This window comes from Hydra vulgaris, chromosome 02, assembly GCF_038396675.1.
Source record: "Hydra vulgaris chromosome 02, alternate assembly HydraT2T_AEP".
Taxonomy (NCBI): Eukaryota; Metazoa; Cnidaria; class Hydrozoa; order Anthoathecata; family Hydridae; genus Hydra; species Hydra vulgaris.
Window position 1 is genome coordinate 50,974,367 of NC_088921.1, and position 17,450 is coordinate 50,991,816.

At 25.7% G+C, this 17,450-nt stretch overlaps 1 protein-coding gene across 1 annotated transcript in view; it reads right to left on the minus strand.

Moving 5' to 3' along the window:
* LOC100198688 (conserved oligomeric Golgi complex subunit 7) overlaps window positions 1-17,450 on the minus strand; it is a 48,753-nt gene that overhangs the window by 12,323 nt on the left and 18,980 nt on the right. Inside the window, exons 10-13 of the mRNA XM_065791297.1 lie at window positions 11,732-11,814; window positions 2,142-2,246; window positions 1,783-1,993; window positions 1,416-1,543 (exon numbers count right to left, since the gene is read on the minus strand). Of these exons, the coding sequence (XP_065647369.1) occupies window positions 1,416-1,543; window positions 1,783-1,993; window positions 2,142-2,246; window positions 11,732-11,814 (527 nt within the window). The remainder of the gene's footprint in view (window positions 1-1,415; window positions 1,544-1,782; window positions 1,994-2,141; window positions 2,247-11,731; window positions 11,815-17,450) is intronic.

Below are 17,450 nucleotides of genomic sequence, written 5' to 3' on the forward strand. Positions count from 1 at the left end.
GATGAATGTAGAGAAACTGAGCACTGACTAGGGTCAGAAACAAGACATAAGTCGAGTAGAGAAGGTAAATGATTCGGGTTGTCTGGAAAGCGAGTTGGAAAGTTGACTATTTGAGTTAGGGATTGAGAAAAGCTAAAGTTGTGGGCTTTAATGCCTGCAGAGTCACTATCACTAAAGCCAAGCCGTTCAGTGTGATGAGCATTTAAGTCACCAACTACAAAAATATTGGCTGATGGATAAAGAGAGAGGGCTTGGTCAATTTGATCAGAAATAATATCAAAAAGAGTACAGCCTTGAGATGAAGGAGAGCAATATAGAACAAAGAGAAAGGCAATAGAGTGAAGTTTGTAGTTCTTTTTCTAACCAAATTTTTTAATGTAACTCAAATCTATCCTTGCATCTTTTAGAAAATAACTTGAAGTCTATGTCAGAGATCCCTGTAAACTTTATAAGCATCAGGATCGGTAACTGATTCGATTAAGTTGTTTTCCAAAGCATGAAGCAATTTTTAAGCAATTTCTTTATTTTTTATAATGATTGGTAGAAAAAAATTTCAATTTAAAAATATAACTATATTTTTTTAAAATTTTAAATTAATATATAGGTATATTACATAATTTAAAACATAATCAATAATTAACTGAAATAAGTTTAAGTTTATAAATAAAAACCACATTGCTTAATAAAGTGGAATAGCATTAAACTTTATTGTTTCTTGTAGTTTAATAACAATGTGATTTGAACAATTAAAAATGACAAATGAGTTGTATGTTTAAAACCTGCTAAACCTTATCATTATAAACTTTGCGCAAGATATTTTTAATGAGGAACCTTCTACAATATTAAGACACTGTAAAAAAGTTATTCCTATAGTGGGGAAACGTGGGCGAAAAAAGATCTTGAGCCATTTATGGTAACTTTTTATTATAATTTGTAATACTTTTAACTGTCATATTTAAAGTTAAGAAAAAAGTCCTAAAATACAATATTATTTTTATTTGTTAAGTTTTCTAAAATAAAGCATGTACCCTGATATTGAGATTATGAAATATTAATTAAATTTAAAAAAACTACGTTTACGAGGTAAAATTCAATTTTATGAGTATTTTCTCATTTTTTTTTTTTAAATAGACGAGCTTGAAACCTTTCGCAGGACTCCTGAAACAAAATTAAAATAAATTATTTATTTTAATTTTTAACAAATACTCATTTTCTGCATTTATATAATTTAAAACTATATACTTATATTTATATACTTTAAAACGGTACTTTAAAATACACAACTGACATAATTTAACATTTAACTCCTTCTCTCTCTCTCTCTCTCTCTCTCTCTCTCTCTCTCTCTCTCTCTCTCTCTCTCTCTCTCTCTCTCTCTCTCTCTCTCTCTCTCTGGAATGAAAAAATAAAACTACCATTTTAAGTTGATCAATGTGTTTCATAAGATAATCTTGTTGTAGACTAGAATACCGAAGCAAAAAATTTGAGAAAGGTGCATTAACAAGGTCAATCACAGATAATATGCTAACATCATCACTTGAATCTAAGCATAAAATAAAGAACAGTTAACATGTGAAAAGCTTGTAGATATCATATATTATATCAAATATTATTCATATTACATTTTAATTGTATCTACCTAAGAAAAGATTTTGTAACTTGAATGACTATGTTAGAGTTTACTAGAAAACACAACTTACCTTCAACTCTAAAGTTATACATTAACTCAAAGTGTATTTTAAATATTGGAAAAATCGAAAATAAGTAAACAAATGAACTTACTTTGAGCAGATAAAACTGCCATTCGCAGACTTTTTTCAAACCTGGCTGTAACAGTTTTAATTTCAAGAAGAAGCTGTAGTGGGTTGACAGCTTCATTAACATTTTCTTGAATGCATATATTTAGGGAAGGTTGCAAATTACTTAAAGACTGAGCTAACAGTGAACTTAATATTTGTAGAGGTTGTGGAAAAACTTTAGAACACCAACTGACCTAATAACAATAAAAAAAGTAGAACAAATATCAACTTAAAAATGATTTTTAAAATACTTTGAGTATGAATTTCTTCATATGAATAAAAAGGCCTTATGAATATATAATAAACCTGTTATAATTTTTTTTGAAAAGTTACTGCAATGACCTCTTGATGCCATAAAGACAGCAAATGTTCATAGAACTTTGCCAACCATGATGCCAATGGCTTCTTTTCATCTCTTAACGATATCCATGCATTCAAAATTGAGGTCTAAAATGATTATTTAACAAAATATAAAAATTATTACATATACAAGTGATGCAAGTACCCTTAACATGCTAATATTTAAGTTATGAAATATCTCTATTGTGATAATATCCCAGCAAACATCTCTATCATGATAATATCCCTATTATGAAAAGATTAGACCATCCAATTTGAGTATTGAAATATTTAATATTGGAATATATTTGCATGTTTTATGACTATTTGATAAGTTTTATGAAATATTTGAATTCAAATAGTTCAATATTTTTTAAAAAAAAAAAAAGATACATTAAGCTTGCAGCAAAAAACAATGTAAATTTTAGAGTTAAAAAGTATTTAAAGGTTAAAACAAAAGTATTAAAAGGATCAACACTGATCAGCTTAAATGAAAAATATTAACAAGTAGATAATTAAGTTTTTTTCCAGACGATCAAATTTAATTTTTGTAATTTTCACATAAATTTAGTACACTTTTTGAGTTTCGCAATATTTTATGGGGTGACATTATTATAAACCTGATTATCCAAGAAAAACAGCTAATTTAAAAAAAAATTAATATTCAATCTTTTTATAAAAAACATAAATTTTTATATTTTGCTTTTAACTCTCAATAAATTTGAATAATTTCCTATGCTAGGTGCGTATTAAAAAAATGGTGTTTGTAATTAAAAGCATGTAATTTTCTGCCAAAAATTTAAATTTACGTTAGACTTAAACCAAAAACTTTGCTGCAAAGCTCACCGATTTTTTTATTTTAAAATAAGTTATTGAACAAATTATTCGACTTTTAATAGCCGGGATGGCGCCCAAGGAGGTTGTCGAGGCAAGTGAAGCCAGTGTAGGCAAATAAATCTTAAATGGTTTAAAATAAATGTTAAAAATAAAATAATTCTAAGTTAAACAAATTTCATTAAAGAATTTCTTTATAAACTATATTACTCTCAAGCTCCTATCAAAAGGGAGGGGGGACATTTATTAATTTTTGGAAAACTTTGTCACCCACCCCAAGCTTACTAAGATACCCCTCCCCTTCCCCTTGTTTAATAATTTTTAATTGTTGTCAGCAAAAACTTTTTATCTCAAAACTACAAAGAAAAAAAAATCAGTGAAAATTGGCCTTAAAAGTTAGAAAATAATTCCTTCAGTCATTGATAAAAATAAAAACTTTCAGTGTAAACAGGCTTTAAAAATTGCCAACCTGGTAAATCTCAATTCAGCATATTAAATCATAATGAAATTATGCTAAAGCAGCTGTTCGAAAATGTGCATTTGACTGCAAGTCACACTAGAATGAAATAGTTTTAAGCGTATTTTGTAAAAAGTATTAGTTCGGATTTATAAACTAAACTTTTTTATAAAAAATACTTATATTGTATCATAAAAAATTCCTACTCCCCCTTTAGTTAAAACTTCCTGTTTATTAGATCTAGACAAAATCCCCCCCCCCCCTGTATTAAGCACTCAAGAGTAAGAACATTAAAGATAACGTTTTACTTCAAAAGTAAGACATATTACACATATTTATGTTATTTATTAACTGAATTACTTAACTATTTATTAACCACTGTGTTTATTATATTAACATTTGTCGTGTTTATTAAATTAACATTTTTTATTATTAATATATTAGCATCAATTAGTTAATTATTAAAAAAATATACAAAAAAAAAACGAAAATAGACTCTGATAGGAATTGAACCCAGAGCGCAGGCACTACAATTAAATTTATTAACCACTACACCACACAATATTGTGTCTTAATAAGTTAATAAAGTTTAAATAAAATGAATTTGATTTGACGCATGATATTTTTAAATTAATTAATGTGCTTTAAAATAAAATAACTTCCGCATGATTAATACATAAGTGTTACGTCAGTGTTACACTATCAGGGAATCAGTGACCTGGGTAAATATACATTAGATAACCATTGTCAAAATTGACAAATATATTGAATATATGAAAGTATTTTGTCAATTAGATTCTTTAAAAAACTGTCCACAACCCTGCAAATTTTGTATCACCCTTTAACAACATTTTGCCCAACCTAAATAGCTTCTGAAAGCGTATTCTCAACAGGAGGTTTAATAAAAAAAAAAAAAGAACAAAGTTTTAAAAATTCAATCCACTTTTATGCTTAAAGTATATAATTTAAAAAAATTAAATTAAAAAGAACAGTAGAACCATTCATTATTAAGTAAACTCTTTTTTTTTTTGAATTATTATTACTATTTATTTTTGTTAATACGTTTTATTGGTAAGCAAACCTTAATTATTTCTTTATTTTGAAATAAATCTTTTTGAAAAAAGGAATAGTATACTTATTGAAATGATATTTCAGAACTTGTTTTGAAACTGCAACAAAAGGAATAACTTCGAAAAATGTTTGTTTCAAAATGGAGATTTCTTTCAAAAAGCTGTTTAAGGAAAAATGCAGAAAACTTGAAAAGGGGAATAACTTTGAAAAGCCAGTTAAGAAGGATGTAAACATAGCTATGTTTTGTGCATACATCAGCTGACTAAATTAGGGGCAGATGTAGCGGAATGTACATTTAAGTACAAAAGGTTAGGGTTGGGCAGGCAGTCAAAAAGAATAATTTAAAAAACCTATTAAAAGCCTACTGCTCTGCTTAAATTATGCGGTAGTGGTGTAGTGGTAGAATGCTTACCTCATAAGCAAGAAGTTTCGAGTTCAATCCCCACTACGCCCCTGGTAGTACTGCACTCAACTTGTTTCTCTGCGCAGCAGCTTTGTTTGTTGAGGTTCGTGTTTTGGAGTTATAGCATTGAGAGAGGGTTGTAACCACAACTAAAAGTAGCCTCCTTAATTGCAGTGGCCTTCATGGGCCACGCATGGGATGGTGAATTGAAATAAAAAAAAAGTTAAAACAAAATATCTTTTGAATCATGCTTGCACAGTTGAAGCTTGAAGCTCAAAAAAATAAGTCTTTTCAAAATTATTCCTCTTTTTGTACTTTAGAAACAATTCTTTTTTTTTGCATTTCAAAATATTTTCATCTTGCTAGGTTTTTGAAACTATTTTGATTACGATATTTTCAAATTTCCATGGTTTTGAACTTATTTTTGTTTGCAATTTTTTGAATTTATTGAATTTATTGATTGTGATTTGGAAACAGGTACCCCATTATATTATTCTTGATAAACTATTTGAGTATTTGAATAATTTCATTTTTTTCTTAAACACTCAAATAGTTAAAAAGCTTGAGTAGTTGAATGGTTTAGAAAAGATCTTTATGATCCCAAAGAGCTGAGACAAGTTGTGTTTATTTTAAAAAGAATGATAAAAAAAAATGTTTGGGGAGATTTTTTTAAGTAAAACAAAATAATAAATGTATACCAACAAAAACAAACTTTGTTATTTTACTTTAAGCTCGCCATCACCACAGTAGCAATTCTCTCAAAGACTTTATAATTTATTCAAGCGTGTTTAACTCCAAAGAGTTTTAGTAAACTCTTTGGAGTTTTTGTAGAATTTCAATAAGAAATCTTAAAATAAAATTTTGTTAGCAAATTATAGATTTTATTTTTTCCATTATAGATTATTAAAGAATTTGTTTAGTTACTTATCATTATATAAATTTTTTTTTTTTTTAATCATAAATTACTATAGAATTTTTTTAGTTATTTTAAATTATTATTATTTTGTTATTTTTATGAAGTCTGCATTAAAAGTATTAATAAAATATTTCAGACATTTTAAGCTTGTTTATTGCTATAAATTAATTTTGTGTTATATTTATTGTTATTAAAATATTATTATCTGTATTAAGATTCTGTTAAAAAAATTAGTTTGTATTTTTTAACCTTATAAAAGTTTAATTAACAGCATTTAGGGATTGTTCATAAAGTATGTATGCTTGGGTGGGGAAGAGGGGGTCTGCAAAGAGTGTGTATGAGATGAAGGGGCAGGGGGTCAGATGGAGGGTACTCAAAAATACCATAGCAAATGTGGAATGACGGTAAGGGGGTAGAAGGGTCAAAATTCAGGCATACATACATTATGGATGACCCCTTATTTGCTAAACTTTTCATCAAGTTACATATATCCTCAAAATACTTATTTAATCAAGCGAGATATATTTAATAAAATTTATTCTATAAAACATGTATTGCTCATTTTATTTTATTTTTAAAGTTAAACAATTACTGTTAAAGGTTGCAAAAAAAGTGTAGTATTATCGAGTCAATTTTGAAATTGAAATCATTTAACGAAAAACTTTTCATTGTCAATTTTGATAGTTTTTTGATAAGAGAAATATAAAATACTTGCCAAATATGACACATAAGTTAGGAAATATTAAATATAATATGTTTTTTAATGCGCGCTTTAACACAATAACAACTTTAATTGCCATCTGTCTTGAATTATTGCCATAAAACATTATTTATTGCTTTAAATAATAAAAAGCTGTCTGTAAATTGGTAAAGTGTAAACACTATAAAAAGGCGCAAAAAACATTCTTCACAGTTTTAATTTAGTGGTTATAAAATATTAAATAGTAAATTATTAGTTGAAACTTATAATGAAATATTGCGGAGTTAATGGTTGTTCTAGTAATTTAAAGTACCTTTGGATCCAATTACTGCAGATTTAAGGAAAAAGGTCATTGAATTCAATAACATCTTAAAGAATACTAGAATATGTTCCTTACATTTTGATGCTTCTTGTTTCGACAAGTTTAAAGAAGAAATGGTTAAATCAGTTCCTTCCATACTTCTTGATGGAAATAATTTGGCTAAGGTTAGTTACTTTTTTAATTCTATTGACTCAAATCGTATTTTCTAGCTACATTAGTTTAAATAGTAATATTTCATAAGGGTCTTTTTTTTATATATACACATAAATCCTTATTTTGTAGCGTTGGTTTGACAAATTTCTAACTTTTTTATATTAGGAAAATAGCAAATAAAACTTTTTTTTCTTCCTTTTTTAATGTCTAATTAAAAATATCTATATAAATATTTTTTATGTATTTTGCATTTTTATACATCAATAAAAAAAATATATATATATATAAACAAATAAAAAAAACAATAACGTAAATAATTTTAATTAAACATTAAACAAAATTACACGAAATTCTCCTAATATAAAAAATTTAACTTAGAACCATGTCAAACTAACGCGATGATTTACAACAATGATGTAATTGCTGTAATATTAGTTATGAGGTTATATATATATATATATATATATATATATATATATATATATATATAATTAGGGTCGGCAAAAATTAAAAAAAAACCTAAATTTGAGGGGTTGCAAATTTTATATGGTCATAATTTTTGAATGCTGAGAAATTATACTATGAATTTTAAAATTTCTCAATGAATTTAAGTCTAGTTGAAAGTAGTACAAAAAATATTTCATCAACTTGTTGCTCCCACATTTGGGGCAGGGAAGCTAAGATTTTAGTATTTCTTGTTCCCATTCTCCTATCACAGTAATTTTTTTTGTGAAGAATCTTTTTGTCATACATATGAACGTAAAAAAACTTGGAACATTCTTTTTGTTTAAAAATTGGTTATTTTAAAGATTTAAAAACCTTCCCACGTCACTGTATGTATATATATATATATATATATATATATATATATATATATATATATATATATATATATATATACATATATATATATATATAATATATATATATACATATATATAAATATATATATATATATACATATATATATATATATACATAATATATATATATATACATAATATATATATATATATATATATATATATATACATAATATATACAAACATATATACATACATACATACATACATACATACATACATACATACATACATACATACATACATACATACATACATACATACATACATATTCATATATATTAATGTACAGGAAGTATCTGCAGAATATTTATGTTCTCCACAGAGCACTCAAAATGAAAATATACTGCATTTTCAATATGTCAGCAGTTGTGTACAAGCAGATATAAAAACCTATTCAGATGTTGCGACCTAAACAAAGGTACCTCCAATTAATAAAGACATAAATTACGATTCCATTGCATCTACATACAGTTGTTCTGACACCATAGTGTTTGTGGTTGACATAGAGGACAAAATAAATAAAATGGGAATCGAGATGATTACTGGTGATGAAACATTCATAAACTACGCAAATGAATCTAAAGAAATAATTTCTGACTCGCTTACATCTTCTTTGGAAAATAATGAGGAAAACAACGATTGTGCACTATCAGCATCAGACGACAAGAGTTGCACAAGTGAAGACAAAAACCAAGAAGTGTATAGTGATAAAAAGTACAATGATCAGACACCATTTGTTTTTGAGAAAAACAAACTGTACAAACTTTTACGTCGCGATGTGACAGTTCTAGTCATAATGCAAAATACTGTACATTTACATTTATGGAAATTGAACCTGGGTGTGTAGTTGAGACAGTTGTAATATCAGTGACAGAAGTGCGGAATTCTAACTGTATGGAAAAAGCAGGATTTATTCAATTATTAAAACAATTAAAAAGCGGAAATAAAAATTGATTTTATATCTACTGATCGTCATGCCTTAATTCAAAAACTTTTGAAAGTAGATCCAAGGTTTAATGATATAAATTATCAATTTGATCTGTGGCATGTTGCTAAATCAATCGGTAAAAAAATGCACGAAGCTAGTAAAACTATTTCTCAAAAAGACTTACTGGATTGAATTCCTGTCATTCAGACTGGCCATTGATATCCATAACGGATATGGTTCAATGCAACCAATCAAAAAACCTTTATGCTCTGCTATACATTGATGATCTTTGAAAAAAAACTTTATTTATTTTTAATGACAGGAAGGAGCTTGGGTGCCAGATTCATTTAAAGAAACCTCTAATTAGTATTTATATATATAGGTTTTTTGTTAAAAAATTTATTTTAGTTTACTAAATAAATTTGCTTTTATTTATCGAACTTTTTTTTACTTAAATTTGAGTAAATTTCTCAGATGTTATTTGCACTAACATCTTTGTTTAATAATATAAATAAATATACATACATATATAGGAAGTGTGTATATTTACAGCCAGGGGCTATTTTAGACCGTTTTCAACAGTGCCAACCGTATTTGGGCGCCGCCCAAATTCAAACTTAAGGACTTTTTTTTTTTTACAGAAAACTTCCTTTATTTGAAAACAAATTGCTTTCTTTGTCTTTATAACTAAATAACATGTTTTTGTTTTGTTTTGTTCTTGATTACAATATTTGTTAAAAAATAAAATGAATTTTTTATAGAAAATTAAAAGTTAAACCGCATACTAAAAAAAATACCAAATAATAAATAAAATACCAAATAACAAATAGTAAGCAATTAGTTAATAATACCAAGAATGCAAAGAATCTGTAAGAAGATCGGACGTATAGTCGCTCAAAACCACTAAAAAACACCGCTTTAAAAACGTGTATATTTGGTATACAGGTATTACAAATTAAGTAACATTCTTTAAAATATAAACTGACGTGCGCATATTAATAGTAGTAATAATAACAAACATTGTTATTATTACAACTATTAATATGCGCACATCAGTTTATATTTTAAAGAATGTTACTTAATTTGTAATACCTGAAGCAATATCTATTTCCTTTATTTCAACGCAACAAAGTTAAACGTTAAACGAGCTTAAATAAATTATAAAGTCTGTAGATTGCGGCATATATTTTAAAGACTTTAAAGGAATTACTACTGAGATGATGAGCTTTGAGTAAAACAACAAAGTTTGTTTTTGTTGGTATAAATTTATTATTTTGTTTTACTTAAAAAAAATTCTGCATAAACATTTTTTTTTATCATTCTCTTTAAAATAAACACAACTTGTTTCTGCACTTTGGGATCCCTTTAAACCCAAAAAGGTCTTAAGGTCTTTTCTTGGTCTTGGCCTTGCCCTTGAACATTTTGGCCTTAGCCTTCCAATTTTTCCTAATAATATCAGAACTTTCTTTCGTGTTTGCATCTTAAAATTTTTACTACAGTTGATTTTATTTACAAGAGTTATTTTTGTTTACTACAAAGCTTTAGAACTAAATTTTGTATTTTATGTCACAGTTTAAATTGCCATTTTTGACAACCATTTTAAAGCAATAATCAATGACATGATTGGTTAATGAGAATTCATTACATCTATATATATTAAGTCACATAATATGTTTTAATATTTTTTATTAGCTAAAACATTTCAAAATTTAAAAAAAGATTTAAACACATGATTTTTTCTTAAAATTAAAAACAGAATTTTAAAGGTTTTTTGAATTAAAATAGTTTTTACTATAATTAAATTACAATTTGATATGGAGTATTTTTCTTATTTATACTTTTTTTATTTAAGTTATCTAAATCTGTTTAAAAAAGTTGTTAGTAATGTATATTTAATGACTTTTTTTTTAATAATTTAATTTATAAAATCCAACATTGAACCAATAAGCAATAGTTTAACTATCCTTCTTTGGAACAACACTAGAAACCACTTTGACATATACTAAAATAGTGTTACACCTCAGATTCAAAAGCCCTTTACCGAAAAGAAAAGGAAAAAAAAAAGCTTTTTTGCAAATAATAGAAAAAATCATGTTTTAAAACCCAGATAGTTTTGAAAAAACTCCTTGAATGAATAAATCATTAGAATTTAATCAAAAAGATTTTTTGTTAAAAAAACTTTACACAATAAAACAATATTCAAAAATTAGAAATCTATATTTGGCAAGTATTTCTGTGTCCCTACAACGCCAGCTTATGTCTAGCATGTTTTTGTCAGAGTGGATTGATAGTGCGCCTTCATAGAGCTTGTATGTCTGATTGGTTGCTTGAAACTTTGATGTTTCATAAATGTAACAAAGACTTATAGGCTATATAGTGATTGTTAATGCTTCTGACATATAATTAATGCTAAAAACTAACATCAACATATTTTTAATTTAAAGATGTTAATATTTGTTGTTAGCATTAAGCACAAAAGGACATAAAAATAAAGAATTTTAATTCTTTATTTTTATGTATTTTTGTTTTCGGCTTTCATGTATATCTACAAATAGATTTTCTTATAGATTTTGTCGAACTCTGCACATAACCTTTGTCTAATTTGAAAACATGTAGTTTTATTGTCACAGTACTTGTTACCTGCAGTTTTGTTAATAACTGACCTTAAAGTAAGGCCAAAATTTAAGTCTTTGGCCTTGAAAATATTTGTGTAGGCTTTGGCCTTGAAACTCTTTTTCTTGACCTTGACCTTAAAACTCTTGGCCTTGGTTTTGAAAATTCTGACCTTGGTCTTGAAACTATTGGCCTTGATCTTGCTATTTTTTGCCTTGTTAACAACTCAGCTAAAATCCCAGTCATACAAAAATCTTGATTAATATACCAAACTTATTAACTAACACAAATGTATTTGAAAATAAAAAATTAAAATCAAAATTTGCTAACCTTATGACAATTGTTATAATATGTCTGCAAATGAGTAAGCCGATTAAGTTGTTCAAAAATTCCAACATAATATTTTGCATCTTCTATAAATTTAAATTATTTGTAAATTTATATATATATACACATTTTATATATAATATTATTTTTGATGAGTAATGCAGGCCTTGTTTTAAATAAAAAATGCTTAATACATTAGCCTAATGACATATCTGACATCATAAAATTCAAAAACATTAACTTTAAATTACTGCAATAATATTAATAACCGTGAAACAAGTTAAATGTTATTTAACGGCTTTTTTATCATTACTATAAAGGAATGTTTTTGTTTTTTTCTAATATTAAATAATTAAATTTAATATTGCATTTTTTTAAATGTTTGATATTAACAAATTTCTTTTTTTTCTCAACATTTGCATAAATGATTTAAAATACGTTAAACTTTTGAACTTTTTAAAATGATTATTTCTTAAACTTCTAATTGCGGCTTTGCAACTACAAATGATTTTTTATTTAAAAAAAAAATTTGTAGCTGCAAATTATTTGAGATTAACAAATAAAAAAATTACATAAATTTATTTACTTTATTTAATAAAAGTTTATTAGTTTATTATTTTATTATTAAAATTACATCACTGTATATATCGTTTATTAAAAAATAATCAGTGCGATTTAACTTGCGTTAAAAAAAAAAGTTTAACTTACATTTTGTGCAAATTTTTGATGCAGCCGTTTATTTAAAATTTAATTTAAAGTAAAAAAAAAAATGTTTAGGAAGGAAAACCAAAAAAACTATTGCAATAATAATAAGCTGATTTTTTTAAGAACAATAAATTTTAAATATTGAACAATATTTAGTAACATTTTTAAATAGATTTGACAGTTAAGTTAAACCCAAGCATTAACTTTAATTCTAATAAATTTAAATATGTTTTTTAAATCAAAACTAAATTTTACATTTTTAAAATATAAATTAAATTATATATTTTTTTATCAGAATAAAATTATAAATTTTTATTAAATTAGTATTAAATTAAACCATATATTTTTTATCAGAATTAAATTATGTATTTATGATCTTTGCTTCAAGCTTGAAAAATCAATCATTACAATAAAATAAAAACAAAATAAAAATTAACTTTTAATTTTATTTGAGTTTTTTTTCATTAGTAAATAGAGCTTATATCAAACATAATTGTCATTCAATTTTTAGAACAAATACTTTTACATATACGTCATTTAAAAGTTAATGTGACTTTTTTTAAATTAATTACATCTTTTATCTTACCACTTATAGAATAATTTAAAAGTTAAAAAATGATAAAAGTTTACTTAACCGAAATTGCTTACTGCTTACGTAAAATCGCTTAAGGCGTATGTAAATCACTCTATGCATAACGCTTAAAAACAAGGCGTGGTAATGATATTTAACCCATTTAACAGAACTATTAATGAATATAACAATGAATAAAAAAAGAAATAACTAATGAATATAAAATAAAAATTTATATCTATCTACATATATACGGTCAGAGAAATAAGTATCCAAACAAAACATTTTATTGTGAAAAATAAACTTTGTCAGATTATTTCAGAAAAACATGTTTTTGATAAATACTTTTATAATTATTCTAAAAAAAAATTTAATCATGAATTTATATTGCAAAAAATAAATCAAAGGTAATTAACTTGGGTTCCTAAAATTTAACAATTCCTGAAGGAGTGTTAAAACTTCAACAAAAAATAATTATCAAAACATGTTTTTTTGTAAACAAAGTTTTGAAATTGATTATTAAAAAAAGTTTTTAAACCAATAGTTTTAGAAATACTGTTGTTTTACAATGAGTAATTTTAAATAATGGACTGATATTTTTTTAAATTCATTTAAAAAAATATCAGTCAATTATTTAAAATTACTCATTGTAAATTCAATATCATCAAGTATGGAGTAAAAATCAAGGAATGGTTCCAAGCTGAGCGCAATTTGTTTATTGACTTCTTCAAGCAAGGTAAAACATTTAGGTTGATAAATAAAGCGACTTGAATGGCATTAGGAACCATCAGCGATCTAATTAAAAAGTATAATATGTTTGGATATGTGCAAAATAAGCCAAGATCCGGAGCTAAGTGTAAAACAACATCAAGAATAGATCAACAAATTATCAAGTGCAAAAAAACTGCTTTTTATAAGCTCCAAAAGTGTCAAGCCTCCTTGAGAAAGATTTTGGGTTGCAAGTGAGCTCATGTACTATTCAAGATTGATTGAAAGAAAGTGAATTCAAAGCAAGAGTTCCACACAAGAAACCATTCTTTTCAAAAATCCATTGAAAACGAAAACTTGCATTTGCTAAAAAATATGTAAATATGCCGGTATCATTCTGGAGGAAAGTTTTGTGGACGGACGAGTCAAAATTTAATCTTGTGAAGTCTGATGGAGCTCACAAAAAGTATGGAGAAAAAAAGGTGAAGCACTCACACTCAGTTACATTCGAGGCACAGTAAAATTTAGTGGAAGCAATGTTTTGGTATGGGGATCGATGGCTTGGAATGGAACAGGAAAACTGGAGTTTATTGATGGAATTATGGAGGTTTATGTTAACTTTCTCAATAAAAATCTTGTGGCTTCAACTAAAAAACTGCGATTAGGAAAACATTTTATCTTCCAACAAGAAAATGACTCTAAACATATGTCAAAGAATGCAAAAGAGTTTTTTATCCAAAAGCAATTTGAATTACTTGAATGGCCAGTGCAAAGTCCAGATCTCAATCCAATTGAACATCTCTGGGCTATTCTGGATATAAAATGTATATACACATTGTCTAAAAAGAAAAGAAGAGCTAAAGAACATGCTCCAAAAAGCTTGGGCTGATATCAACTCAGATATGATTAAATAGAGAGTAGAGTAGATTGCCAACCTTGCCAGCCAAGCAGTGTATTGAGTTCCAAGAGGTGTTAGTTTTATGTCTAGGTTCTGTTGTCTAGACTTTTATAATTATTCAGAAAACACATGTCTGGTTATAATTAGTGTAATGTCATGTAAACCTACAAATATCTTATGCTAGGTGATCTTGCTCAGTGTAATTGCAGTGATGTTATTGTTGTTATGTTTTGTGTTGATAGACAGCTCGGCTACCTTTCCATTGGTGTCTATTGTTAAAAATGATTATAGTTATTTTCATTACTCCATCAAATTGCTTTTAGCCATAAAAACCAAAATGACATTTGGTATTACTATAGTAAAATTGTGAATATAGTTAAATCTCAAATTCATTTTTTTTTATCTTTAGTGTTGTTAATAACTTCGCTCTTTGAGTAAGACTTTATAGTTGGTATTTTATTAAAGAAATAGATTTCAAATTTAATCTCATTGCAAAAATGTTATTATAATAAAATAATTTTTCCGAAACTTTTTTTGTTTTCTAATTTATTTGAGATGTTTTAAATTTTTTTTTTTTCCTGTATTTCGCCATGACTATGTAATTGCATAATTATTTTAATAAATGTTTAATCGTAATCCTTATCTGTAAAAACATTTTAAGTTATTACAATATATAGTTTTCTTTATAATAAGCTGCAATTCCCCCTTCCTGTAGATGTTTTCTTAGAAAATTGAAAAATGTTGTGTTTTTATTGTATTTTTTTAAAATTTGTTACAAAAATACATATATTTTACTTTGTTACATAATTAGCTATATATATACTAAAAACAAACGATTATTTTTGTGGTAGGGTCAGAAACTTATAAACTTATAAAGACCTAAAGTATTCACTCCTTATAAAATGAAGCCTCCAATTATTATTTGGTGCAACGAAGAAAAACCTTTTTTATCGTTTTTTATTGGCAAACCTTCATGGTTGCTTTTTCATGTATTAAAATTAAACAGACCCCAAGAATGGCTAAACATTCCATCAGAGCATCGGATCAAATTTGAGGACTTAAATGCTGCAAAAAAATGTGTATACAATCTTTCTTGTGTCAACGATATTGCAGAGTGAGGTAACAAGCTTATAGGAGACAAAAACTTAGTTAAGTTGTGGAAAAGCATCAAAAAAGCTTTAAAGGAGCATATTACTCAAAGAAATCAATTGAAACAAATTTTGGACAAACAAAAAAATAACATTTCAGTAACGTTATTAATATTTATTAATATTTTATTAAATCTTTTGTTGGATATGCACAAATAGTATAGACTAATAAAACTTTGCAAAACTATTTTTTAATGAACAATAATTAAATTGTGTAAACCCCACTAAGTAACAATAACAATTAGTGGATAAAAATGTTGCACAACACTTGTGCAATCTGTTATTTTAACTTCCAATGTTTTGTGGGGGATCTAAAAATTGTTCTAAATTTAAAATTTTTTGTATTTAGCGTTTTTAGATCAAATGTTATCACTTGTAAAAACCCCAAATAAAATTTTGCTTGAGCAATTTTTTTAAACAAAGTTTTAAAGCTTAAAGTTGAAAAAGCAAAAAATAGACAAGAAAACTAAAGCTTCGATATATAAGAGCTAAAATATTTAATTAAGTCAACTAATATATCCACTTTGTTATACTATATGTATATAATACTCAAGCAGAGCAAGAAGAAAATGATAAATAAAAATCTCTAATGAAGCTAAGATTTTCTGTAACTTATCAAAAATAAATAAAAAATAAGTGGGAGAGGGTGAATCAAACTTATCATGACCAGAATTATGGCTCCAAAGAGCTATTAAAATCAGTAGTTTTATTCAGTAAATGTTTATTTTTGTTGTTTGTTTGTTTTCTAATTTACTTAATCTGTTTACATTTTCAGGAAAAATGACTGGTAAAGTAATTTTTTCAATGCAGCACAATTTCTTGTTATTTTTTTTTTTTTTACAGCAATTAAAAAGAGTAAAACCCTATTTATTTAGTTTGTTTCTCTTTATTGTTACTTTTTGTTATGTTTACAAGTAGAAGGATTAATGAGAATAAATTTTTTAGACAAGCAAATTGATTTGGATTTAAGTAAGTTAACTATTCAGTTTTATTTTAATTGGAAATCTATACATCTTGAGCATAAAAAAATATAACAAATGTTAAAATAAGACAAAAAATATATATACTTTCATTTCAAAAAATTTGTTGAAATGAAAGTATATATATATATATATATATATACATACATATATATATATATATTATTATTATTATTATTATTATTATTATTATTTGTATATTTTATATCAAGATTGTGCATTATATCTGAATTTTTAGATTATTAAGTTAAAAATAACTGATATTATTAAAGAAATATTTTCTATTTTTGATAAACATTCATTTCATAATCTGCTCTCATTTAATTATTTTTTTTTATATACTAACTTTTAACTTTTATACAAACAGTTATCTTTATAAACTTATAAAAAGATATGCATTTCAATAAATCAAAATATAATGATTTTTTACTTAAAGTATTGATGTCACAAAAGTTTTGATAAAAATGAAATAAAAATAAATGTAAGTGTATTTAAAGAGTCATGCAACTTTTATATTACTATTTAAAGTTTTCAAGTTTTAAAAATTATCTATATATGCATACAGCATTAAATTAATAAAAGTTTGAGCTTTTCATAATAATTATACTGATGCAGTGATTTGCACAGTATTTCTAGTGGTAAATACGTATCTTCTCCTTGAATTCAGTGATCTTCAATAGATTTACCTTTTGTTCTAAAATGCCACCAGCTG